The sequence below is a fragment of the Alternaria postmessia genome (assembly GCF_024291825.1).
Source record: "Alternaria postmessia strain BMP 2775 chromosome Unknown scaffold_36, whole genome shotgun sequence".
Classification (NCBI taxonomy): Eukaryota; Fungi; Ascomycota; class Dothideomycetes; order Pleosporales; family Pleosporaceae; genus Alternaria; species Alternaria postmessia.
Window position 1 is genome coordinate 105,130 of NW_026260109.1, and position 26,372 is coordinate 131,501.

Sequence of the window (26,372 nt, forward strand, 5' to 3'; positions counted from 1 at the left end):
TTGGAAGGTGTGGGGGCCGGGATCGATGGAGTTGGGGTCTCGATGGAGAAAGCCCTGCGGTGGGCCACCCAACGACCTGTGCAGTCGACGGTTTTTTCCTGTAGAAACGTCATCGTCGATTTCGCTCCCGCCAACGCTAGGACTGCCTCTTTCTGCCTCAGCCAAACTCTACCGAGACGTTGACGATCGGGTCTTGTATTACCTCATACAAGGAAAAGACTAGACAGGTACAAAAATAATAAGGTATACCTTACAGTCTACATTATCTCCCAATAAGAAAACTTATAAAGATAAATAACGTTGTAGTCTTCTAAGGTTTCTATTTACATCTATAAAGATCTAATACGCATTATTGTAGTAGGAAGAAGTACTCTGTCCTAAGAGGTGTTTAGTTTCTCTCTTTGATGTATTGGTATTGTCGAACACTTGGTGTCTCTTGCTACGCTTCGTCGCGATGAGTGAGAGTCTCGGGTACTTGGCGAGCGATCTTTTGCTTGGTACCAGCTGCTCAGGCAGCTCTGACATGCGGTTTTACGGGCTGTGTGGTCGAGGGAAGACATACTCACTCTGCGTTCGATCGTGTTGTACTCCCCCACGTCTTCTATCTGCATCCCGACCGATGAAAGTCCCTCCAAGAGAAGCAACTGCATATGTGAGAGACAGACAATTAGCATTCAAAGAAGGCATGACACTAGGCCTGCGTTCACCAAGCAGGCGGGCTTTGCTACACAGGGCATCAAATGATTTGGATGGCAAGCATACAAAATATCGCAAGTCTGATAAACACGAAGAGATCACTCCAACGAGTAACTGTCTGTAAGATAGGTACGCGCCCATTAAAACTGTACAGAAGTCACTGTGTCCTCTCCTCTTCTGCCCTGTTCAAAAATTCGTTCAGAGGTTTTTTCTCATTTGCTTCTCCATCTCGTCAAAACCCATCAGTACCAACCACGGGGCTCTAAAGGACCACAATTGTATGGCCTCCATAGTAGGCCTTGTCTATTTATTGAAGGTAATCTTCTCGACTGCGGGTTGCGAATGTAGTGTCTTCTATCACCCGCGGCCTGCCGCCCTGTCATTATGCGAGGAAGCATAAGGCCCTGTCTCGGCATAGAACTCATGTCGTGGCGTTGGTAGTAGTGTCGGTCTTGGTAAGCGTTTTGATCAGGGTTTATGGGCATTTTTTCGATATTAAGCTTGTTGTGAGTATGTATTACGAGAATGCTTTAGATTGGTTGTCAACGTGCTTTGCTACCTAGGTATGGCTTGGTTGTATGGCGAAGATTTTGGGTTGTGTATAGGAAAACTAAGAGGAACATGATCGCGACGCTTTATATGCCTCTGGATAATTCATTATTGTAGCAAAGGGGTGACTCTATGGGCGTTGATAATTGAACGGCTAGCATGTAACATTCTATTAACTAAATGCAAGCTGTCAATTACAGGGAGACTTGAACGGGGTCTTCAAGGACCGTCTCGGGAGTGGAATCAAGACTGAGGTCTTCCTGTAGAAATACCTTCCTATCCATGTCAGCTATCAATGACGCTAGCTGACATGTAAATAGGTATAAATCTTCTCCGCCATATACCCTCTGCTTGAATCACTCTGCTATTTACGTGAGCTCAATAGATGTCGCACCAGAGTAGCGAATCTAGAATAATGAACAGGAGAGAACGACATGGAATATGTAGAGAGGCTATAGCGGGGAAGATTGCGTAATGTGCGGGAAACACGCATGAAGTGACACGTTTAAAGCGAACATGTCTAATATAGTAGTACTCTTCACTAGCACGCGCTCTTTCTTCGTACATCTGTTTGCATGCACAGTCCCTTTAGCCGTCTGCAACTAGATGTCCTCGAACTTCCTTCTTCTCCCTACCTCCATCTTCGGCAACAGCTTAAGGTAATCTACTATGTCTTGTCTAAGACCAAGTTTCTCGGTACTTTTTACAGGCAATTTGGTATACACAGCGAGTCGCTTATTGAGAGTACCAGCAGTTATACCTCTTTACAGTAAGCCTCTCCATAATTTGCGACCACCGTATACAATAGAAAACTCAAAGGGATATAAGAATAACATGCCCTAGTTTACTGCCTACGTTAGCTTCTAAGAAGAAATTCTAGAAAGATTAATAGTATTATAGACTTCTAGATTCTCTATCTATGTCTAAGAAGGTTCTAACAGGCTTTGTTGTAGTAGGTATAAGTACTTTGCTCTAAAGAGATGTGCAGTTTCTCTCTTTAAGGTAGTGCGACTATAATTAGACGCCAGCTCACTCTATCCTCTACTCATGCTCTCACACTTATCGTGATATGTGATCATCCTCATACACCTTTATATCGCCTATGGGCCATTCTCTGCATATACACATGCCTTCTTTGCCTCCTTCCGCGTCAAAGCACCATCGTGGTCCCTGAAAGCCTTCCAGAGATCTAGCCGGTAAAGCCGATCAAGGACTGCTGTTGGCCGTTCCTGTCTTCATTATCTTCCAAGGCAGTCTAGCCTTTCGTTGATGCTCTCACAGACTCTCTGCTTCATACTGAACATCTTCTGTCCAGGTTGCCATGGCGGTAACCGTGCTTGAAAGGGTGACCTAATGTTTTCTTCTCCCTTATCTGCTGCCTCTCCTTCTTCAATGGCAGATTTCTCACCTTCTTCCGTGAGCGTCTCATCTTCTTCGTCCCAGTATTCTTGTTCTTCCTCTTTCGATGTCGCGAACCCCTTTTAGAGCCGATCTATAGTCGCCCAGGTGTCCTTGCAATGGCTAGTGTTGTACTTTTCGTATCCTTCTGGACTTGCCCAGCATGACGGTATATAGGAACGTGAGTTTCGATTATACGTGAGGCGTCTGTGGCTCTTCTCTGCAACCGTGTGTTCGTGATGTGGCGTTGTCGTAACCGGTGTGGTACCAAGCGGAAGAATTGTAGCCTGTGCGTTGATAACGACTGACTTGTTTGAGCGGGAAGTGGAAGGCGAGTTACACTTCAGTGCCGAACGAGGCTCCATCCAAGCGGTCTCTCGAACAGAGTCGGGTGTTTTGGGTATTGCGTCGCCATTGGGCGAATGTCGTGGTCTTTCTATCGGCTCGGCAAGCTTTGTTACTACGTTTGTGTCATGCTTGATGAGAGCTTTGAAGCGGTTCTCCGAAGTGCAACCCAGATGCTTCAGTCTGTTGATGACGCTGTTCGTCTCTTTGGTGACTGCTTTTTCGGGCTCGTCTTGAAGTAAACTCTTTAGTGGCTGAGATCTTTTCTTCCATCTACACTTAACCGTCTCCCAATCCTCTTCAGATGATTGTTCTTCCGCAGGTGCTGGCTTCAAGATGGCTTGTGTGTCTTGTACCTTCGTTGAAACGAAATCCCCTGTATGCCCATAACCAGGTACTTGGCTACACTCATCTTTTACAAGCTCCCAGATATACAGCGCCTCGTCTAGACCCCATTGTTCTGCCATATCGCATCGTTCGTCCTGTAACTTTTCCAGTGTTGCCTCAAGCCTCCAACAATTAAGTCTTGTCCTCCTCCACTGTTTAGTCCAATCCCTATGCGTCATCCACTTCTTAGCGTTGCTCTCAGTCGTACACCATTCTCCTCCCGCGTTGGAAGAATCGAATATACCACCACGGCGAGACAATGCAGCTTGCGTGGCTTTCACTTCAGCAATACGAGCTTCTGTGAAGCAGACCGCACAGACAGAGATTGACAAGTCGGGAGTAATATTGGGTACACAAGTGTAGCCATGATGGCATGGTTGCTCCATGGTAGCTGATCTCGAATACCGCAAGCTGTAGGATGTTTTTGCGGTCGAGATCGTCCGTGGTGGTAGCAGTTGTAGACTCGGTCAATCAGGAGAAGCGATCAGTTCTCCTTATGGTCCCAATCGCGAGTCACGTTGTATGAGCGGAAGAGAGTCATTTTGCTAGGAATCATCGAACGATCCGATGGTATATGAAAAACAAGCGGTCTGCAACGAGGCACCCAGAGATGCCTGAGGGCCACTTCGATTAAGAATGGTGGAGCGTCGATGTTAGAAGTGAGTAGAAATACGAGTCAAGAAGAATAGTCTCATCAGATCTGAGCGAGCCACAAAAGTGAGTGCGACGGTCAATGCGACATGGCTGGACCGAGCTTTTCATCATTCACTCCGACCTTCGATCCTACTTATGCCAATGAGTGCCCATCGCCTATGATATTACAAGCTTAGACGGATACTTCTTAATAGTTTCCCTAGGCTCGAGGATTGTGTGGTCCAGAACAGTCAGCGAAGGCTGATGCGGGTCCATGTATGTGGTGTAAGCGGCTTGCTCATTTTCAACGATCTTGGTAGGCACTGTGTAATTGAAAGTCTTGATGACTTCGACCTCCTGAGGGGGCGAAACATGCTGGTCTAAAGTAAATGCGATGGTATCTCACCTCCATATACCATACAAGCTGTCTAACCATACACAAGCCATTTTGGCATAATTGTCACGCACGTTGGATCGCCCAGCCTGTATGTTCATCGTGTTGACAGCGATTTTGGTGAAAGTTTTAGTAGCCATGACTGCATCATATCACGCGCATGGGTGTTGCGTGTGTTCTGTTTGTATCATTTCGTGGTGCCAGAGCGATGAAATCCTCATACTGTTGATTGATCCGGGCGCGGGCCGTCTCTCGGTTCCATATATTGAGCTCCGCTATGGCTGTAAGTGCCAAAGACATTATCTGTGCTGTTCGTTCCCGATGTCCAACAACATTGATGTAGGAGTCCCAACAAATGTATCTTTCGCAATGCCGCTGAGTATGCGCTCGAAACCGACGAGATGATAGATGCTGGCGATGGTGTTGAGTTCGGACTGGTCGGCAAAAGAGCGCCCGCGATGACGTTTACTGCTTGGCGCTAGCTTACAATGAGCTCCGGCCTTAGCACCTGGATAACGCTTATTCTTCTCTAGACACCTCAATTCTCCTTCCATCCCCTCCTCATCACATCAATTCGTCTCGCCATGTTTGCTAGACAGATCTTCCGCCCGGCCAGGACGTTGCACCAGGTATGCGCGCACATTCTCACCGAACGCGACATTACAAATCTTCCCAGTCTCTGTGTAAAGTACTAACAAGAGATAGCAAGTCCGCCGTTACGCATCCGAGCCGCCCAAGAGCGGTGGCAACAATGGTGTCCTCTACACAGGTATCGGCGCTGCTGGTCTTGCTGGTGCCTACCTATACATGAGGGGCGGCGATGCGCCGTCGGGGCAGAAAGGCAATGCGCCGCCCTCAGAAGAGGCCAAGAAAATCCCCGCTTCTACCGACGGCTCGGTCAAGAAGGCTTTCACTGGAGGCGACCAGGGCTTCGTATCACTAGTGCTGGAGAACACCGAGGTTGTCAACCACAACACCAAGAAGCTCCGATTCAAGCTGCCCGAGGAGGATATGGAGAGCGGATTGCCCGTTGCCTGTATGTTGGACAACCAAGAATACTGGCTAGACCACATGCTGACTTCCTACAGCCGCCGTAATTACCAAATACAAGGGCCCCGAGATGCAGAAGCCAGTCATCCGACCATACACACCCATCAGCGACGTAGACCAGAAGGGCTCCGTCGACTTCATCATCAAGGCCTACCCCAACGGTCCTATGTCTGAGCACATGCACAGCATGGAGCCAGGCCAACGGCTAGACATCAAGGGTCCCATCCCCAAGTTCCAGTGGAAGGTATGAGCCGCCCAGTTGCCCCAGCTGTGAGACAAAAACTGACGCAAAATACCACGTGTATAGCCCAACATGCACGAGCACATTGCCTTGATCGCTGGTGGCACCGGTATCACCCCCATGTGGCAGACTGCACGACACATCTTCCGCAACCCTGAGGACAAGACCAAGGTTACGCTCGTATACGGCAACGTCTCAGAAGAGGATATCCTGTTGAAGCGCGAGTGGGAGGAGTTGGAGAACACATATCCCCAGCGCTTCCGCGCTTTCTACGTTTTGGACAACCCGCCTGAGTCGTGGCAAGGCGGCAAGGGATACGTGACCAAGGAACTCCTGAAGACTGTTTTGCCTGAGCCCAAGGAGGGTGACAAGATCAAGCTGTTTGTCTGCGGACCGCCAGGCATGTACAAGGCTATCAGTGGAGGCAAGAAGAGCCCCAGCGACCAGGGCGAGCTTGACGGTTATCTGAAGGAGCTTGGTTACAGCAAGGACCAGGTCTACAAGTTCTAAGCATGTGTAAACATAGATGTGTATGATACCTGATCGCGTTTTCTCTCGAGAATAATCTCGCAAAAGCGAAATTAGACACTTCGAAACGCGAGCCAACAAACCTTTTTGTGTGATATGTCGCGCAGACAACCGAAGGCACTACCACGTGTAAGAAGAGTATTTGCACCACTCAGTACATCTACCGCGTATGACTGCATTGCTCACAACATAAGTGCCTGCGAAATCGTCACGGTTGGTTTTGGTGTTCAGTGCACTAGAAGAAAAAGGGATTTCTTCGTACCTGAATAGGCAAACCGACCAAGACGCCGGCAGATCAACACGCTAGCTTACGGGCGATTGGATCGGCGCCAGCAACCGTTGTTAAGGAAGTGGTCAAGTCATGACGTTTGAAAATGACTCGGGGCAAGTTCGCGTCTTGCCGACGTAAACAACACATGCTGCTGACATTCCCATGAACTCGGAACGCGACAGACGTCCCTCGACGTTCGTGAGTGCCAATTGGCTCAGCTTATCAACTGCCTACAGATACATCACAAAATCTACTCATACAGGATTAGCCTGTTCGTAGGGGCCTCGAGTCACTAGAACGACACAACTATACGCAATGGGTGTTACAGTATCCCACACAGCATTCTCGCCATTATCCATGGTATCGACGATTATCGGCTTTGTCTCGTTTACCTTCACACTTGCGACCTTACTAAAAGTCTCCTGGTCAAATCTCATGACTTTCCAAGCGGCTCCAGAAGAGATCAAGGACACACTGTCGAGCCTGAAACAAGGTCTGCTGGAGGAGAGGAGACACTTGAGAAAAGTAAGAAGAAGACTGAAGAACGTGAGGAGAGATCGCAGTCATGGTCCTGGTGCCCGAAGCGATTCCGAGGAGTACTACGGTGGATATGGTGGTGGCAAGCATGTAAATGGAGGTCGAAAGAAAAGTAGACGAGGAAGAGGGGGTAGCAGGAGGGAAACGATGCATTTTGACCGCGACATTCAGAGGATGAGATCCAGCGGCGAAGAAGAGGCGTTGAGCGTGATGCGTGTCACCATCCGCGATCTTATTCAAACGTTCCGAGGTCTTGAGCATCCATTCCTCAAGCCTGAGTATCAATCTCAAGACCCGGCGCGATGGTCAATTCAATCGTCAACTCACCCATCCGAGAAATCGCCTTATGCAGCGCAGTATCACCCGTACTCAGATGACGATTCGCCCTCAGCTAGCCATCTACATAGCAGCAATCGCCTAGGCTTCGAATACGCTAATTGCGATCTTCAACGTCGTTGGCTTTGGGTGCGACGCAAGGCTGACGTGATCAGCTTGAGTACTGACTTGAGCCGAGTGGAGGGTAGACGGACAGCGCATGAGGTGGGTGAAATATTGAATATGATATCAGATATAGGAAGAGATATTGAAGATCTAAGAGGAGTAGTTGAAGGGGTGGAAGGTAGGTTAAATAAGGTTGTGGGGGTAAGACGCGTAGATTAAGAGAAGAGGCAGATGAGGGTATGAGTGGGAGATGAGAAGAGAGCGACGCGCTTTACAGGATGAGGCCACGAGTTTTCACTTTGCGCTCTCACATCCACAGTAACCAAAGCCTGCACATAGTCTTAGTTCTTGATTGCACTGACTACGTAGTGCTTGCGTGTATATGCCATTTTTCAACCAACGCCTGAACCTCCCTGGGGGTATATTCCATATGCATAACTATTACCGAGGGACCAAAACCCGTATTAAATAACAACCCATATCAAATGCCGATATGCATGCTAGGGACAATGCACCATGTGAAGACTCCGTAACACCGTCGAGCCCAGCTCTTGTATGCGTGAGCATCACCGTAACCATCGTCGTAGACGTATACCCAAAAAATACTTTTGTCATCCAAGTACGCTGAGTCGTAACGCATGTCTTTCATACGCCGTAGGGCTGTTCACTCGGCCCAGCGGGCACGTTGAGTGAAGCTTCGTCCGGCAATCTTTTGCTTCCGAACTTGCTTGCTAGCTCTTCGATCTTAGGTATTAGCTCACCGATCCTGAACGGCTTGCTGACAACATCATCCATGCCTGCAGCGAGCAATGTCGCGATCTGTTCACTGCGCGCATTTGCCGTAACCGCGATGATAGGAACATGCCTCTTGAACTTGCCCTGTTGTTCAAGAGCACGAATTTGCGAGGTGCATTGTAAACCGTCCATGACTGGCATCTCTTTGTCCATTAGCACGACTGATATGTCCTCCAGGGGAGACTGATTGGGTGAGGCCCAGTAAGTAGAAGACTTGAGCGCTTCAAGTGCTTCACCGCCATGGTTTGCGACGGTCGTTTGGATGCCGTGGTTTTGGAGCTGGCGCTGAAGGACTTTTTGGTTTACTGCGGTATGTTAGTAAAAGTAAACTGGCAGGGGAAGCCTTAGTCATGTACCAAGATTGTCCTCCACGATTAGTACTTTGAGTTCCCTCTTCTTTGGCTTGGCCTTTGGACCAACGCTATCCTTGCCAGGCACAGCAGCAAAATCCTTGATTTTGGTTGCGATCTTCGACGGAAGAGGTAGCTCCTTTCTGCCCTTATCCTTCGCATTCGACACCTTCCTGGACATTGATGGAGTTGGAAGGACTTCCAAGGCTTCTTGTGGCTCGCTGCTCCTCCGACACTTGACGTAAAACGCGAATGTACTGCCTTTGCCTGCTTCGGAAGAGACGCCAATCTCTCCACCTTGTAACTCTGTCAACTCGCGGGAGATGAACAGGCCGAGGCCAGATCCGCCGTACTGGACGTGTGTCCGTGGACTTGCCTGAGAAAAGCGTTGGAAAAGGAGCTTCTTCTCCTCCGGCGTAAGGCCCCGGCCAGTATCCCGTACTGCAAATTCCAAGAAGATCTCTTCACCATCACCCCAGTCAGGTCCAAAAGTTTGGTCGGTCCTCTTGGCTCGCATGGGAAAATAGCTAACGGTAGGATGTTCGCTTGCCGATGGACGTACTCGCGATGCTGATAGAACGACCTTGATGGTTCTGGTCTCCTCGGTGGTCGTAAATTTGATCGCGTTGGTGGTAAGATTGATGAGTACCTGAAGCACTCGTGAGGGGTCAATCTTCACCCAATCAACACCGAGCTTGGTGAATGAGTCGGTCAGGACGAACTCCATCTGAATGCCAGCTGTTTGCACCTCTCCTTCGAACATCTTCAGCGCACGTTGCACCACTTGTAAGGGTTGAGCGTCCACTGGTGTCACCATGAGCATTGCGCTGTCGAGCTTTGATAACGTCAAAACGTCGTCGACGATACGCTTTTGATGCTGTGCGCATAAGGCGATTGTTTGTGCCGCATCAATCGAATCGGCAACAATGCCTTCCTCGATGACATTGGAACCTGAAGCTCTGAAGTCGCCTAAGATGGTGCTAATCTCATCGGCACACTGCAGAATAGCAGATAAAGGATCTTGTAAGACGTTAGCATATACTCATAAGCGGTTGATGTAGGGAAGAATCCTACTTCTCATCTCGTGCGATGTTATGTCAATGAAGTTCTCCTGTTGTCGCTTGAGTTCGACAGCTTCCTCCATCTTCCGCTTTTGGAAGCCTTCGGCCCACTTTTGAGGTGAGATGTTCGTGATGCTTCCAAAAACGCTCTTGAGTTGCCCATCGTCATCCTTCTCTGGATAGGCCTGGAACAGGACCCAGGTCTCACTTTTGTTGCGGTTTCGGTCCTCCCAAGGTGCTTTAAAGCGAAACTCGATGTTGATAGGCGTAGTGTCGTTGACTAATTCCTTCCAATGCGCAAGGATGAGGCCTTGATCCTCGTCCTTGACGTAGTCGATCCACCTGTCCGTCATCTCTGGCTCTCTTGGTACTCGCGAGATCTCGTACCATGTATCGTTGCAGTAAGTTATCTTTCCGACGTGATCAGCGATGAAGAGACCTGCAGGAGACAGCTCCGCCATTCGCGTAAATCTCGTCTCGCTTTCCCTGGCTTCCTGTGTGCGTGCAGCAAGTTGGGTTGAAAGGTTGTAACGATCTTCTGCTGCGAGGCGTGCTGCTCTCTGTCCTCTTCGAATTTCCTCCTCGAAAAGAACGACGGAAGCCAGAGAAGTGGCTAACTGGCGGCTCAATAATTGGACAAAAAGGTTGTAATCGTCGTCGTAGGGTCTCCGCGGATTGATGCCCATGACCAAGAAGCCAAGTATGTTTTCGCCTGTCGTAGGATGAATTGGGCATATGACGACGTCTCTGCAGGGGTCGCCAAAACCTCGCCAGTCCAGCCCGTCCATCATGGCATGCGGTAGATCGCCTGATCCGATGCTAACAACCACGGGCTTGTCAGTCTTCATTACTTCCCGGAAGACGGGACCAAAGCCCTCTTGCCCTTCCTTCAAGTCAATCTGCTCAGGAGCAGCTTGATGGCCAGCTGGGACGCCTAAAGAGCCTTCGAGGAAACACTGTTTCGAACCTAGCAAGCTGCTGGATTGTATAGAAGACGAGTCACTATCATTCTCATCGTTTACGCTGTAGAGCATTACTACCGGGGTATCGAACTCGTTCTCGGTCAGTGCTATTAACACCTGATCCCAGAAGCCCTTGACCTCCCGAGCGGTGGCAGTCCGTTCGCCAACTTCGCGGAGCGTGAGCATGCGTCTTTCTGCAATTTTGCGGCGTGTCTTCTCGAAAGCGGGGTTGTAGAGACCCATGACCGTACCGTCTTGGCCGACCATGGGGATGATGGACCACGAAAAGTATGTTTCTTCGAGGAACCCATTGCGTTTCATAAACAGGCAATCGTCGTCCTTCATTGTCGCTTGCCCGGTAAGACGTGCATTGGCAAATACTCCCTTGACATCGTCCCATATCTCCGCCCAAGCCACTTTGTAACTCTGTCCCATAAGAGCGGGGTGTTTTTGCCCTGCGAGTCCTAGTCGAGACGTTAATACATGTAGACGTGTTGGAGAAGGCGATCATACCAATATAGGCTTCGTTGTAAATAGCAACGAGTTCTTCTCCCCAGTACATAGCAGCTGGGTGGGGGCTCGCCCTGGTCATTGTCAGTATTTACGCTGAGAAGGTGCGTATAAGACTGATCGACTTACATTATAAGATTGCACATAGCGCGAAGGTCATTAGACCAGTACTCGATTGGACCTAAAGGTGTGCTCGCCCAATCAATTGAGCGCGCAAACTGAATGTGTCTGGGAAGGGAGGGCGACATTGCCAGTCTGGTCCAGTCGAAGAAGCCCATGTCGTGGTGATCATCCCGATGGGCGTTAGTTTCTCTATGGAACGGGTCAACATCGCCTGCAGTGTGAGCTCGCAATACGCACTCGTTCGCAAAGGAAGAGGATTCTTCCGCTGACGATATGTCTATTTGAGATGGCTTTGGGATCATGCCATTGCCCTGGTTGACGAATTTCTTTTGAATCGGCTCAGGTTGGGGTGCAGAGATGGGAGGAGTCGGTTCACCCTGGGCCCCCTGGGGAACACTAGGAATAGTGCTGCCAAAATAATCTTGTGCTTCGCCCTGATCAGCGGAAGATGAAGTGGTATCACCGTTGGTCCCCGAACCGAGACCTGCGGACGAGGTCGAAGGTATAGCAAAATCGTTGGGTCCATCCAAAGCAGGCAAAACGATGGCAGGAGCGGAGATGGAACCAGAGACGACGCGCAGCCGTTTTCGAAGGGTGTAACATGTCCACACAATGCCACCATGTTCTACAGGAGAAGGGTTCACTTCGGAAGAATCGGCCTGGACCCCAGTGCTAAGCAACCAGCCTCGAAATTGTTGTGTCGCATGCGCCGTATCATCATCAGACGGAGAACCAGTCGGCCTTCCAGCTACCAGCTCCCAGGTGGACGGGTTAGATCGAAGGGCATTGTTGGAGAAGAGTATCTGCAACCGGGAAGATTCGGGCATGTAATTTGCGAAATCGCCCGTATCAACGATGAAAGTTGGCCGCTCATCTTGCTCGAGCAGTTCGACTATGCCAACGGAGCCGAGTATGCGCAACGGATCACTCTTGTCGCGCGAATCAGGCGATGCTGTAGGCGCCACGCTTGAACGCTCTGAAGTGCGCCCACTGGCAGCCCCTGGTGGCCCTGGGGGGCTGAGACCGCTAAATGTTCCCCTTGCGAGTGTGACGGTCTTGATGCCACTGTCCTCGCGCGTTTTGCTGAGCATCCTTGCTGCTGCCTCGCTACTCGAGAAGCGTGCGGGCAGTTGTGGTCGGTTGTTTCGCGAAGAAAAGAAGAGGGGCGAGGGCGGTTGGCCGTCCGGGCGAAAGTAGGCGCTCTTGGGGAAGCTGAAGTGGTCGAGGGAGTATCGCGAACGCGGGTGCGCTTTTCGGCGCTTGTGCAAGGGCTCGCTGGCGGGCGCTGGTGGGTGCGTAGACGACGCAGACGCGGAGGCGAAGTCACTGAAGGGAGGGGGGCGCTTGATGCCAACGACAGCCGGTGGTGTCCGCACAGGCTGCTGCTTCCCACTGTGTCGTCGACTGCTCTGCAGCGGCGCAGAAGCCGGGGGTTGATTCCAGTCGCGATGGTCAAGTGGCGACTTGGGCGTCCATGGGGGCTGTAGTACGGGGAGATTGGCTGGTGTATCAAGGACTATGGGCGACTCTAGAGTGCCGGGCGTGGTAGCGAGAGGCTCGTGATGGCTGGCGATGTTCAGTCTACGCTGTTCGGGCGTGGTGTCGTGAGGCGTCGATGTCGTGTTAGTACCTGTGAAGATTGAACGCGGCTCCCACATAGAAATGCCAGGATGCGAGTCAACAGATAGGGCAAAGGCCGTTGATCGCGCCCACGAACGTCACGCTACGAGCAAAGGTCGGTGTGGTGGAGCGTCGTCTCCAGATCTAGCATCAAGTCTCACCGCGTATGGACCGAGTAGATGACACCGGTGGGATGGCCAGCGTTGCGCGCTAAGTATCTTGACACGGCGGCACAATTCGGGGGGTCTCGCAGGCTCGGGTCTGGTGATCAGGGCGGTGGTGAGGTAGCGCGGCGACGATGACGATGGCAGTGGTAATTCAATGGATGTCGTGTCCTCAGGGCATCATGAAGACGCTCTGCACATTTGTTTTCAGCTATCGCATCTGGCGGAGCGTACAGGAGGGTCAAGAGGCCGCAGATCTCGCTTGTGCTCGTGCTTGGCCTCCCCTGCAACAGGTCGATCGCGATCGCACTCGACGTGGGCTGGAGCTGGAACAACCGCGCGATACTCTCCAGGCTGCTTCAGGGCTGCATCGCCTTCGAGACAGGGCTATGACACCACACATGGCATTCTTCGAATGCCCATTCCATGCCATTCGCGACTGGCGTAATTTCCGCTGGGTATCGTTGGCGGTCCTCGAGTCACCCTCTGATGGAGCCGACGTCATGGATCTGGTTCTAGAACCCAAGGCTCAGACCATGCAACACAGACCCCATCAATCCACCCATCCTCCCATTCGTCTCAACGCAACCTAACTTGCAATCACTTTCGGACTCTCCTGATGCTTTGCGTCTAGTTGCTTACTATTCACGACTAGCCAAACGTCTCATCGATGCTCCTGTCCCGCCTTCTCGTCCGGCTCAAATTTAGACCGGCGTGCCGGTGGCTCTTTCCCCAACCTCGGGTGGCTCTTTCCCATCCGCGATACACAAAAACAACGCCAAGCGTCTCGTCCTCTTCTTCGCCATCCAGTCGTCTGACTGCCAGACGCAAAACACCAAACAGTCGTGCAAGCGCAGTTCATGGTTAATCCTCGGCGGCTTTTGGCCCAGGGTCGCCTTGTTACTTGATGAATTGCGTAATGCCCACGTGTGCGTACCGTTCCGCCTCCGGCCCGATGAGGTGTTCAAGGTCGCGAGTCACGACTGTGCGACACCTGCCAGTCCACCCTGGAACCCGTGAATACACGCACACTGTACCAGGTTAAGAGAAGACCATTTGAACCAGCACCCCGGCATTGGAAACTCAACTTGTGCCTTTGTACCGGCTGCCCGGACATCTTCATATTATTATCAGCACTTCTCTCGCAATTGCCAAATTTGTCACGGAAGGGATATCCTACTGACTTAGGAAGACCTTCAACTTCATTGCCGGCTGCGCCTACTACAACAATTCTACATATGTGTGCAGCGATGCAACGGTACGGTAGTGTAATGGTACAGCGGTGCAACATGTGCAAGCCCCTCGTGTTCCCTACTGACATCACGCGGCATGCAAAATCTGGTGTTCGCGGCTATCGTGGTGCGCCTCATAATCTAGCCACGGTGGCAGAAGTGCCACAATAAATGGCGCATGCGATCCGCTAAGCCTCAGTCACCAACCACATGTTACCACTCACCAGCTCATCGATTATGATACGAGGATCCCGGAATGAAGCAGACCCCTTATACTCTGCCGGAGCTGAGTCGAACATTGGACCCATCAAAGATTAAGAATATAAAATCGACTGCAAGTTTTGCGTAACTCGCCGTCGCGGAATGCCAACAGCATACACCCTGACATAACACTGAACGCGCAGCGAAGAAAGCTTCATATATCCACGCCAAGCTTCACTAATGGAGCCTTTACAAACAATGGAGCTCCGGCGAGCCGCCAGACGTATCAGGCCGTTTTATCACCCCACTTTTACCACCCGCCTGCCAGTGGAGTGGTCAGCTTTGACATGCCCCTCCACTCGAAGCCATGCTCCTTCCCCTCTGCATCATGCCAAGCATGTACAGCGTGAGCGATTTGCTCAAAGACAACTGGGGCAGTGCGCTCCGGGGGCGCCCTGAGATGCCCCGCTGGCAACGGACTGTGCACAGGATCCGTTTGCTTTAAAGCCACTTGCACCCCGCGCATATCAAAAGCTCTAAAGTTTCTCATTTCTCAGTACTTCCTACTACCCCGCACGACGTCTCTTTGTATTGCTACAGACCAGCTCTACGTTTGCTAGATAACAAGTCAAAATCATGGATTTCCTCAAGAAGAAGATGAAGGAGCTCATGGATGATGACGATAAGAAGCCAGCCGGCATGTGTATCTGCTGTATCAATGTAAAGCACAACACTAATTTCAGTAGATTCTCATGGCGCTCCAGGCGGTGCTGGTCCTGGTGACCGCGCACTCTCTGATGGCTACTACGGACAAAGTGGACACGGCGGCCCACCCCAAGATCAAGGTTACCCGCCCCAGGGCCATGGTTATCCGCCTCAGGGTCCTCCTCAAGGGTACCCACCCCAAGGACAAGGTTACCCACCTCAAGGCTATGGGCAACAACAACCATATGGTGGCCCTCCTACGCCCGTAGGCCCACCTGCGCCTTACGGAGCGCCTCCACCAATGCCGCCAGGCTGGACACAGCAATGGGACCAGAACAGCCAGCGCTGGTTCTACATTGAACAAGCCACTGGTCGCACACAGTGGGATCCTCCTTCGCATCTGCCACCTGGCCGTAAGTGCCCCCGAACGAGCTGCATGTGAGACATGGACTGACTTTGTACACCTGGATCTAGCATATGCTCCTCCTCCCGCAGGCGCACCTTACATGCCACCCGGTGGTCACGATGAACGTGGCCTTTTCGGAAACACCCATGGCCACCAGGGACACGACTACACGCCATCTGGAGCAGCCACCAACGAGGCCGAAAAGAAGAAGAGCGGCCACTCTACTGCCATGCTCGCTGCCGCTGGTGTCGGCGGTATTGCAGCCGGTGCCTTTATTGGCCATCAACTCGGTTTGTTTCCCCTACAGCTTTCATACAAAATTCTGCCACTAACATTTCCCAGCTGACGACAGCGACGATGAGAGCAAGCAACAGTCGTATGCTCCTCCACCTGCGGCTCCTGCTGCGGCTGCAGGTGGCTACGGCGCTGACCCTGGTTACGGAGCGGATCCTGCTTATGGTGCGCCTCCTCCATCGGATCCTTATGAGAACCACCCGGCCTTTGAAGAACCTCCCCCAGTCCCAACCCATGACGAGGACGGCTCCTCCATCTCAAGTAGCGATCGGGAGTCTATGGAGGAGAAGCGCGAGGAACTCATCGAAGCGCAGGAGGCCTATCAAGAAGAACTTGAAGAGAACTACGAGGACTAACCGCGGCGGTTTTCGTTGGCTGATCGTTTCGTTTGGATCGGTCGGTATCGAAGTATGTGTTCACGAGCGTAACGGCAGGTATTTCCTAACACTAGTCATGAAACATGGGTTATTGCCAACATAGCTTCAGCCAACTTGTGATTCTCTCACTCGAAGATGGAAAGGGGAGCATAATGAGATAGAAGTGAATTTCAGATTTGTATCAACAAACACTAAGAGCAATACCACTTAACTCCATTGCCACTGCAGTGACAAACCAAAGCCATTAAATCAAGTCCTCCCCCTGGTGTGCCCATCATCGAAACCCGGTGGATATACGCGCCCTTACATCAAGGAAATGTAGTGAGCGTGTGGTCGTCTCGTTTTCCAGATTCCTTCCCCAATGAACCGCCGTTATCGTTGTCGCATACTTGAAGAAGCGGACTAGCAGCAGTCGCAGCAGTCTAGACAATCGAGGCAGCATTCGCATGTCTCACCACAGAGCCAGCAGCAGCACAAAGTCGCAAGGCAAGCAGTCAAGCATCCTCTGTCTTTCTTTGGTTCCTCTTGAGGTGGAGGCGGACCTTGTTGGTAGTACATCTGTGCCAAATACACCGTCAGCCACACCCTCAACTTGCGCAAACTTGACCCAGGCAGGAGCATGCATATTTCATAAGACTTACCTGTTGTTGAGGAGGAGGGTACTGTCCATAGCCCTGCTGCGGTGGCGGGCCATAGTAACCAGGTTGTTGAGGCGCCGGGTAGCTCATACTTGCTGTTGTGATGTTGTCGACTTGACGTTGGAATAGAGATGCGGGTTCGTGGCTGGTGAAGCGTCTAAGCGTATCGCGGGTCTTGGTGAGGCTTGTGGTGTGGCAGAATATGAAGTGTGCTCTGTGGCAGAGGAAGTGTGGCAGAGGGATGTGGCACAGTAATGTTAGAATCTTGGGGGATGAACTCGTGTTTTTAAGATTACAGGCCTCGACGCGCTGGCTGTTGCTTTCGGCAAACGGCAACAGCGGATCTGCAACGTAAAGGGCGGAAAGGCTATGCACGAACCAACGTGCTCATTTCAATTGACCGCGTAGATGTCCGAATAGAGCTCATACATCTAGATACTGCGGATGAGCTTTGCTCGGCGCCACAAGTGTGGCAGCAATGGCGCGTAACTGTGGCATTCGCTCGGGCTTGCTATGGCACAGGTGGGGTCGAGCAAGCCACTACTGTAACGGTAGGCGCAGGACCCTTGTCATACGCGTACGCAAAGTCTTGGTATCTGAGGTGCATGACTTGATTGCGTGGTAATATGCATGTGCAGGTGTGGACGGTGTGATTTGCAATGCGTTGATGTGTCGTGTGGTGTTACTGGCAAGTCTGCTCATAAATGTGATGGACGTGGAGCAGAAGTATTGTACACAGTCTCTCTGAAGCCCCTCTCACCCACCTCCTTTGAAAGAGAGCGGGTTCTGGACTCCGTTTTAGGAAACGCACGCTGCGATGTGAGGTGCAGTTGCAATACAAACTTGCCGTGTTTTCCGCGCGCTAGTTCTCGATATAGTTTAGTTGTGGCGCCACTTTTTCAGCAGGCAATACTAGACGGGCCAGTCATGGTGGCTCAGTCAAATCATGGGGATGCAGTCGATTTGGCTTCTGGGATAACAACAACGAGATTAGTATTCTGACAACGTCATGCCGCTTGAGCAGCTGCTGTCAGAGTGCTACTCGTGAGGTATGATATGCGAGGATTTTACCGCCAAGAGATCCGAAATCCGCGGCGGCGTACGTACAGCGAACCTTGAACGGCGCGGATGCGTCCGGCGCCAAGTCAATACGCCGTCGGTTACCAAGTGGAGAGTCTGCGGTCCGAAAACCGAAGTTTGTTACTCTGGAAGAGAGCCGGCTTGGCGCAAAAAGGATCTCGAAAATAACCAACGAGACAATCTGTCGTCTTCTTGTGGCGCGGCTGAGGCGCAGTCACGATACAAGCAATGGAACCCCGGAGTTGTCAGTACCAAAGTCATGGGTTGGTTCATCTGGTAGGTTGTGACTTTGAACAGCGAAACAAGTCGTGACTCTCAAGGTTCGTAAATAAGACAGCGGAGAAGTCTGTTTACTCATTGCTCTGATATGGTGATGGAGGACAGAGGGCTTGGCCGTGATCTTTTGCTTGTTTGTATCGTAGAGCTGTTCAACTGTTGAGTCTTCCAGCGACATGTGGCGGCAGTTTCCGTAACTGACAGCGCTCAAGTTTCTAGCGTCTCGTCGCTAGCTTCCTGGGCCTCCAAAGGCCGAGGTACAAAGTTCCGTTCAGCCCTTCGCTTCTGCACCCATTCCCCAAAGGGCTTCCAGATAGCTTCTTTCTCGGCCGGCTTTAGACTCGCTGCTAGTCCACTTGTACTCGTGGTAACAAATACCCTGGACCCCTTCCATACATTCCCGTTGGTATCTCGCTCTTCCTTGTCATCCCTGCTTTTGCCCATATTGTGTTCTTCATCCTGCCATCCGTACTTGAAATCTTTCTTGCCAAGGTTTTTATCATAGCGATACCTCCATATCGCTTCCCAGATACCCTTCCCTACTATACATACAGCTTCTGGTTTGTATTTTAGGAACTTGGCATCGAGGTTCGCGGTACCTGCTGCTGTTTCCTCTTTCGAAAGCTCAGCAGCGTCTTTGGATGGTCTCTCGACGATATTAGTGTTGCCCATACAATACAGATCAGGGAGACTCCGGTCTTCTTCAGGCTTCAGTCGACGGTCGGTAAGCCCTGAAGAGTGGAGGAGCTTCCAAAATAGGTTGGAAGGATGCGCATATGCGTGTCCGGCGGTGGCGGTCTGAACGCCTGGATTCGTGCCAACGAAGACACATATCAGATTGGGCTGAAGTATGTCGACCAGTGGCGATAGATGTGCGTATTTGGATGGGTCGGCATATCTGCTAGGCATTCGCTTCTTTTTTGGTCTTGCGGACGATTCGGGAGAGCTTTTGACAGCTGCCGTTGCGGTCGTCCTACCACGCTTTCTAGATTTTGTCGGCGATGCAGATAACGGTGGATTGTCTTGCACTGTCCGTGTCTCTGTGTATTGGTATCTCTTTAATTTGTTCTTAAAGGATGCAGAAGGTGGCGTTGCCAGCCTCTCACCGGCTTCGGTGACGTCGTCGTTGCCTTGGACGGCCGGTGGTGCTTCAGTTTGCTCAACATGTAACTTGCTTGAGCGTGTTCGTGCCATATTCGGATTGCAGGTTGTGTCTTAAGGTTCATGAAGGACGAGTGATATGTCAAGTCGCGTCGTTTGGAGATTAGACGCGTTGACGTCATGATCGGACCCACTCTAATTTATGGCCCGTGGGCGGCTCTTTACCGTGCACTCGAACAGCAACCATAGTAATGCGGCTTTGTGCTAGTCACGACATTTCTTGAGACCGACCACACTCTCCAAATGATACGCTAAACAGGCAACCTCGACATATGGTTTTGCGTGGAAAAACAGTCACGAAGAGTCTCTTTTGGCAGGCCTCAGACGACAGTTACATACAGTCCCATATACCCTGCAATTGATATACTGAACTCCTCTCAATATATCTTGTATGTAGCAAAACTAGAACAAAAAGTCGCATTGCTACTCCCTACCATAAAATCGGAACATACCCCCTCGTCTTCTTCACCACAACTTCTTTTACGTTCGGCTGCCTTCTTGACCCTCTTTTCGGCAAGCACGCGCGTAAAGAAAGCCATGAAGCATACCAAGAGGTATGCTTGTCGACCTTGAATGGACGCGGCACAGCAATGTGACGACACCGCCTCATTATGCACATCTCGATTATAAGCCCGGGTCCGAAGCTGGTGGCGACTACGTTCTCTCTGCCTTCTCCCATCATACGGAGTTTATCTAGCACGATAAGAACGGTTGGACTTGATGAGTTGCCATGATGTTGGTAGACGTCGAGTGAGGCTCGAATGTGGTCATCAGTGAGACACAGGGCTTGCTTGGCCCCTTGTAGAATGGACGCGCCGCCTGGATGTATCGCCCAATCGAAGCTTGAAGCCTGACTGCGGACCAACGATGCGGCCTTGTGGGTAATATCGATGGCAGCGCGAAGATGTCTGAACATGGGTATGATGGACTTGATGGCTGCTTCTGGAACGAATTTGCTGATGGTGGCTATCATGCCTGCTACAGTGTCAGTAATAATCTGCAATAAAGAGTATACGAAACAGAAGGAAGCGGAGACGCACCATTCTTCTTTATGACGTAAGACATATGTCCGGAAGTATCGGGCACTACCATGCTACCCCACTCTAACAATTCGAACACCGGTGTTTGCTTCTCCTCTAATGCAAGATAGTTGCATACCACCAGCGCCGCAGCGCCATCTGAGAATAGTGCTGGACCTATGTGTAGTTCTCCGTCTTGTAGGGTGGCTTGCAGCTCTGCTTGAAGAAAGAGACTGCACAACTCACATGCCATTACCAAAATGCGTGCAGGCCGACCTCTAAGTGATGCCGCGGCGGCAATGTCAGCAGCTGTACGAAGCGCCGATAAACCACCCGCACAGCCAACACCATGGAGTAACGACCTTTGCACACTTGACCGAAGTCCAAGCTCTTGACATACAAAGTGATCGTATCCTGGATTGTTCTGATCAGTGCAGGTTACTGCCACAGTATGCGTTATATCGCGAGGTCCAAGTTGAGCTTCTTGCATAGCCTTCTTGCACGCAGAGGTAGCAAGCCGTACCCCTGAAGTGCGAAATATGCGAGAGGTCCAATCGATTTCTGGAGGCATGGCGTCTTCCCTGGTACATCTATTGAAGTCGATGGTAGTTGGGCGAGAGAGGATTCTTGATCTATCATTGAATCGCCCGAGTTTTTGGATACTTTTGCTATGTTAGAAGAGGAGAGAAAAGTGTCATATGTCAGGGTAATGAGTACTAACATTGGCGAATTTACTTCGTCGGGGTGCAATTTCTCTAACAGTTGCATGAAGTGCTCCTGCTTGATTGAGTGGGACGGGTATTCATGACCCAAGCCAGTAATATACACAGCACTCGTCCTGTTGTTGCATGCAACACCCTTTTCAAAAGACATGTCTTCTCTCGATTGGCAACAGCTGAGACAAGCCAGTGTAAAGTAAGCTTGTGATATCCGGTTTCTCTATACAATGCTAGTAGCTTTGCATACCTGCCCAGGTGATCAGAGTAAGAGGTCTTTTCTTTGTGACCAACACTAATAGGGGGATATGGAGTTCTTTATGGTTCATTAACTCTTGTCTTCCGTATGTTCGCCCCATCACCCCATAACAATCGAGACCTTCAGTTTTCCGCCCCAATCAATCCTTTCAGAACCAGCCCCTCTTCCGCCACACATAGTTTCGTCGTCAACAGTTCCGGCCAAAGACTGAATATGTTACGGCATTGCTTGTACAGCGGGTAATCCGCGCCCTGAAAGCGGCATGTCCGTCTATTGAGTATCGTTGTTGTCCTTAGCGAGGGTTGAAAGAACACTCCTGGCGAATTGGAAACGATATTGGCGTGATATCGCTAGATAGACGTACATGAGCTGTAGCCACAAGGACTTGGTATACTACCGACAGGTTCAACTAGTGCTTTCGGTCCAAGAGACTTCCGTTCTTGTAAAGACAGAATAGCCATTCGTCAACCGATGGCAACGTGCCGCTGACGGGGCGATACCGGTTGAGCCCTTTTTTGATCGTGTCTCGGAATATTGTGACGTTGCTTAGCATGCAGATGTCATGCTTAAAGATAGATATCTGCGTTGTAACGGATATTTCTCAACGGTGGCTGCTCTCACTAGAGGTCGACGCCAACAAGATCCAGAACAGTCCAACGGCCTTTGATCCGTGGAGCTTGAAAGGCCTGGGCAACCCCCTAGTGTCTCGTTTGAGCCACCTTGTGATCAAGATGTGGGTAAATATGCACGATGCACCGGCGCTTACTATAATCGCTAGGGAATCGCTGAGTCCATTACCTTCGTGGTCACTCACTCTGTTGGTTCTGGGAAGCCAATCCAATAGTATTGGCAGCCATGTTGATCGTCTGCCAATAGATTGCTGAGATAGCGAACCCCAATAACCGTGGACTACTAAATATGTCAGCATTCTGTTAGCTCAGATGCTTCGGACTCGTATAAACGCTGCAACACTAGTCCTATGGCGACGCTAAACATACAAGCGCTAGAGGATCATACCACCTGGGGGCCACCGGATCCTCTGGCAACAGATGGTTACGTGACTGACATGTAGAACATGGAGATATGCTAGGCTCGAGTATTCTCGGACCGAAATCTTAAACAGCTGATTAGGCAGTCAACGAAGGTACTGAGTTCGCCGACTAGACTGTAGGATCTTCACAAGGACCCATCATCTTTTGGTGTGGAGTCCGCGGTTCTGGGCGTTGTCTAGGACTCCTTTGACATAGAGAGGATAGCCCAGACGCGCAAAGCTGGGTAATGTGTGACAAATAGTAATATGATGTAGTAGAGATGCGGGAATACTCGAGTGGCAGAAGGATTTTGGCTCTAAGCGAAAAGGATGTTCCCGAGCAAGTGTGGGTGTAGCGGGATTACTGGGTAAGACGCCCAGCTTCGATCTTGATGATGGCGTAAGAGAACCTCAGTAAGATCTTGGTACAGCTCCGGTGGATAGAGAAGGTCTTCGTTGCATTTACCCTTGTTGCTATGATAGATGTTGGTGGAGAAAGATCGCAACGTGCCGTGCAAAAGGACGGGACCCGCTCCTAACCAATCATGAACTGCAATGCTAAGGTGTGGATGGGGCGAACTTATGTTTACCTCTGCGATCGATTAACGATGGGTCTGAGTGCTGCTTACGGTGTGAGCGATTTGCGATTCGGGGCGTATGTAAGCGGCGATGTCTTATGTGGCACGGTCAACGTATGTCAGACAATACCGAACTTCGCCGATGCAGACTCTCCGCGGAATCAGAGCATTACGTTGAGCACATCTGTCTGCCATCATTGTGCTTCGGCGCAGCCTCACCGTTATTGTTGAGCGTGCTGTGCTGCATGTGGGGTCCTATCGACCCACGGTCCGGACCGTAGTGGATGGACAATCTAGGTAAGGTATCGGAAGGGTGGCTTACTTTTGTTAGACTGAGCTCGCACTTGTGCAGGTTTCCGATCTTAGGATTACCGAAGGATGGGTTAGTTATGCTTTTTGTCTTCCACGGAGGCTAGTGCACGTGACCCTATTCTACTCACATGACCAACCTGGCAGAATAGACGAAAACGAGCTATTGAGATATGTGCGCATATAGACCGATAAATCTTGGACGTAGGTTAGATGCTTACCATATACTACTAACATTGGAAAGTCTTACGCAGCAGAGGTTCTTTCGAGGCTGCCGCAGATGCGTTCGGCGAAGTCGGTTTCAAGGCCATCATCTAGGCCTCAATTCGGGCTATCTAATATCGGCGACTGCGGCGTTGCTTTCGGGCTTATGCTGTTAGACGTTACACTTTGAAGCATCTGTTGTTGTTACCCGCTTCCTACAGGATCCGTGCCATGCGCAATGCTTTCCTAATTCGGATTACTTCGTGTGGCGGCGAAACTAGTGGACAATGTACCGCGAAACCATTCGCGAAAAGCATCGTTGCAGGTTAGCTCTCACGTGGTTACCAGTGTGCATTTGCGCGGTGAGTCCAACTTTTGAACAAGACACCGCTGTTTGACCACAGGGTATATATGGTAAGGACCACAACGCCTAATGCTTCTCTAACATCCAATGCGATAGCGCAGTCGACCACAAGGAGAGATGATCGACTTGCGTCAATATAGCGACGTATCATTCGGATTTGAGATGATGCGACAGCAGAGTGCTGTATGGAATATAGAACTTTTGGTGGACCGACCTAGGAAGCAGTAAGTGGCAGATACAAGAGAACATGAACATGGCTGACCTGCCAGGAACGACAGACATAGACCTCCTGTACCTCGAGTCGAAGAGATAGCTTCAGACATCTACACACGTCTACCACGCGAGATTCGTAACCGTGTGTATGCATACTGCGTTGAAGGATCTTACGACAACGAAGTCATTGTCAGACGCACAGCAATTGGAAACAACCGACGCTTCACGCACCTCGTCCGACAACCTTGCGGCCAGCACTCTTACCAATGGGTCGAAGACCATACCGCCAAATACCTGAGCGCAGAAGGATTAGGTGGAGACGTGGCTAGAGAGTTGCTCGAATGCTACTATTGGACACGTACATTCAAGTTTGCACATCACGAGCTCTGCCTCCTCAAACCGTTCCTTGAAACGGATGGTTTTGGGCTGGGAATGATTCCGGCGCACTATGCAAGACGTTTACACATACAGATACAGCCTCTAACTTTTGCCTTCCTGTTGCCAGACAAGCGTCTCTTTGAAGAACAGATGTGTCGTAAGACCATCGAGACCCTCGCTATCATCAAGACAGCTAGGACTGAAGTCGTGGTCGAGGTTGATCTAGCCCAAGGATCCTTGAGTGATGGGGATTATGAGCGCTTCTCGAAAGAATCTGCGCAGTTCATGCTCAAAATAGAGAGTGTGGTCGAGATCTTGAGAGAAAGCGGATTGCGCATACGTTTGGCGACGATATAACAGAGAGCATGAAGAGGAGAGACTCTTTTTCTTTGACTTTTTAAGAACAGAAGCTTTGCATCAGCGCGGGAGTTGGTTTAACAGACCATAGCGGTCGTGCTTGTGGGTGTTAAATTTGTCGTCCAAAGACTTCTTTAGGTATACCGTGTATAATCTCCACCTTTTCGAATGGAGTTCTGTGGCGCCGCCAGACGAAACTAGGCTTGCGCCTGTGTATCGTCCTTCATGCGATGCAGATTTAGTGGCTAGGCACTTGCTTTTGTCGGCCCGCAAAACTTGCGAAATCTACCACCGAGTGGGACAAGGAAATATATATATATATTTTTTATCTTACACTGTCGAGAGCTTGGAAAATAATCTATGAAACTTGATGGAAAGGTTACGTTTGAGGAAGAAGAAGTCGCGACGTATGCCGAAGGAGTGATGCGCTAGCTATTTTAGTAGGCCGAAGGATCCCTACCTACTGCCTTTCAACAGCGCAACACGGCCTAAGCCACGATGCAACTTCATGCCGACCCGCCAATGCCAGCATATCAGCTCTACAGCTCAGCCTCAGCCTTTGAATTCCGGTTGGTGTTGGAAATAGAAGCAAATGAAGGATTCGGCGACAAGGCGCACTGTGGTAAATGCACCAATTTACGCAATACAGATGTAAGATTCACAAGCGTGGGTGGTTCATTGCTCCATATCGGCATACCTGCCAGTTCATTCAGTGAACAACCAGCCACTATCTTGCACTTGTAGCCTTGTCTGCTACTCTTTTCCTATCGATATGAATATCCTTATCAAGCTCGCCACGCTTCGGAATTCATTATCTATCAATCGGCCCTCTCGGTCTGCTCATTCTTACGTTTTCTAGTGCTTCACTACTATAGTGGATATGGCGAGAAAGATACCAACCTTCTGGTACGAATTTGTATTGATTTAAACATGTGCTGTTATCTGAACAGAACACACATTGTCTAAGATGACGATCGCATTCGGGGCACTTACTATAGCCATGACATATCAAATACCGGAAAATAGTTTATACTAAGCTGCATAAGTCTTGATTGGGGAACAGATGGAAGCGAATACAGTCCTTTATGGCAAACATGCGGTATGTCAGTCTGCCCATGCAGTGAGGTGGTGGAACTGACTGTACAGGCCAACAAGAGGACTATAAACTCGTCATGCAGTGTAATGGCGGCAGTTTCTGCTGCGGAGAGAAACATCAAGCATGCTGTGAGGATAAGCTCAGATACTATCTGAACGAAGATGGCACCGAATTTATTTCATCCACGCTTCCAACAAACACTGATATCGACGTTACTGCAAACACATATTGCCGTACCAACAGCAACACCATGATCAACGGAGGTCTCGATTGCGGCAGATACCGGACCTCTAACAGAAGAAGAGCTGAAAGAAGGATTTATTGGCGAGGCTACGATAGCTCTTGGGGCAGGTCTAGGGTATATTGCTGCCGCAATAATTACACTGTTGCATCAATGCTGGAAGCACCGTGCAGGTTATGAGAC

General features: G+C 50.4%; 6 protein-coding genes across 6 annotated transcripts; 2 read left to right on the forward strand and 4 right to left on the reverse strand.

Moving 5' to 3' along the window:
- Positions 1-2,726: 2,726 nt before the first annotated feature.
- On the reverse strand, positions 2,727-3,455 carry J4E82_006277 (uncharacterized protein; the record flags this gene model as incomplete). The annotated part of the gene is made up of 1 exon (XM_051732534.1): positions 2,727-3,455. The coding sequence occupies one exon, from the start codon at positions 3,453-3,455 to the stop codon at positions 2,727-2,729; it is 729 nt and encodes a 242-aa protein (XP_051587680.1).
- Positions 3,456-4,185: 730 nt separating this feature from the next.
- J4E82_006278 (uncharacterized protein) lies at positions 4,186-4,455 on the reverse strand (the record flags this gene model as incomplete). The annotated part of the gene is made up of 2 exons (XM_051732535.1): positions 4,186-4,383; positions 4,447-4,455. 2 exons carry the CDS (start codon positions 4,453-4,455, stop codon positions 4,186-4,188), a joined length of 207 nt encoding a protein of 68 aa, XP_051587681.1.
- Positions 4,456-4,986: 531 nt separating this feature from the next.
- On the forward strand, positions 4,987-6,203 carry MCR1 (NADH-cytochrome b5 reductase; the record flags this gene model as incomplete). Its single annotated transcript, XM_051732536.1, has 4 exons — positions 4,987-5,031; positions 5,108-5,438; positions 5,491-5,696; positions 5,760-6,203. The coding sequence occupies 4 exons, from the start codon at positions 4,987-4,989 to the stop codon at positions 6,201-6,203; spliced, it is 1,026 nt and encodes a 341-aa protein (XP_051587682.1).
- Positions 6,204-8,115: 1,912 nt separating this feature from the next.
- On the reverse strand, positions 8,116-12,929 carry J4E82_006280 (uncharacterized protein; the record flags this gene model as incomplete). The annotated part of the gene is made up of 5 exons (XM_051732537.1): positions 8,116-8,570; positions 8,622-9,635; positions 9,690-11,102; positions 11,152-11,222; positions 11,278-12,929. The coding sequence occupies 5 exons, from the start codon at positions 12,927-12,929 to the stop codon at positions 8,116-8,118; spliced, it is 4,605 nt and encodes a 1,534-aa protein (XP_051587683.1).
- A 2,195-nt stretch (positions 12,930-15,124) lies between these two features.
- J4E82_006281 (uncharacterized protein) lies at positions 15,125-16,249 on the forward strand (the record flags this gene model as incomplete). Its single annotated transcript, XM_051732538.1, has 4 exons — positions 15,125-15,185; positions 15,235-15,606; positions 15,668-15,889; positions 15,942-16,249. 4 exons carry the CDS (start codon positions 15,125-15,127, stop codon positions 16,247-16,249), a joined length of 963 nt encoding a protein of 320 aa, XP_051587684.1.
- Positions 16,250-18,471: 2,222 nt separating this feature from the next.
- Positions 18,472-21,015, reverse strand: J4E82_006282 (uncharacterized protein; the record flags this gene model as incomplete). The annotated part of the gene is made up of 4 exons (XM_051732539.1): positions 18,472-19,438; positions 19,974-20,400; positions 20,466-20,615; positions 20,691-21,015. The coding sequence occupies 4 exons, from the start codon at positions 21,013-21,015 to the stop codon at positions 18,472-18,474; spliced, it is 1,869 nt and encodes a 622-aa protein (XP_051587685.1).
- Positions 21,016-26,372: the final 5,357 nt, after the last annotated feature.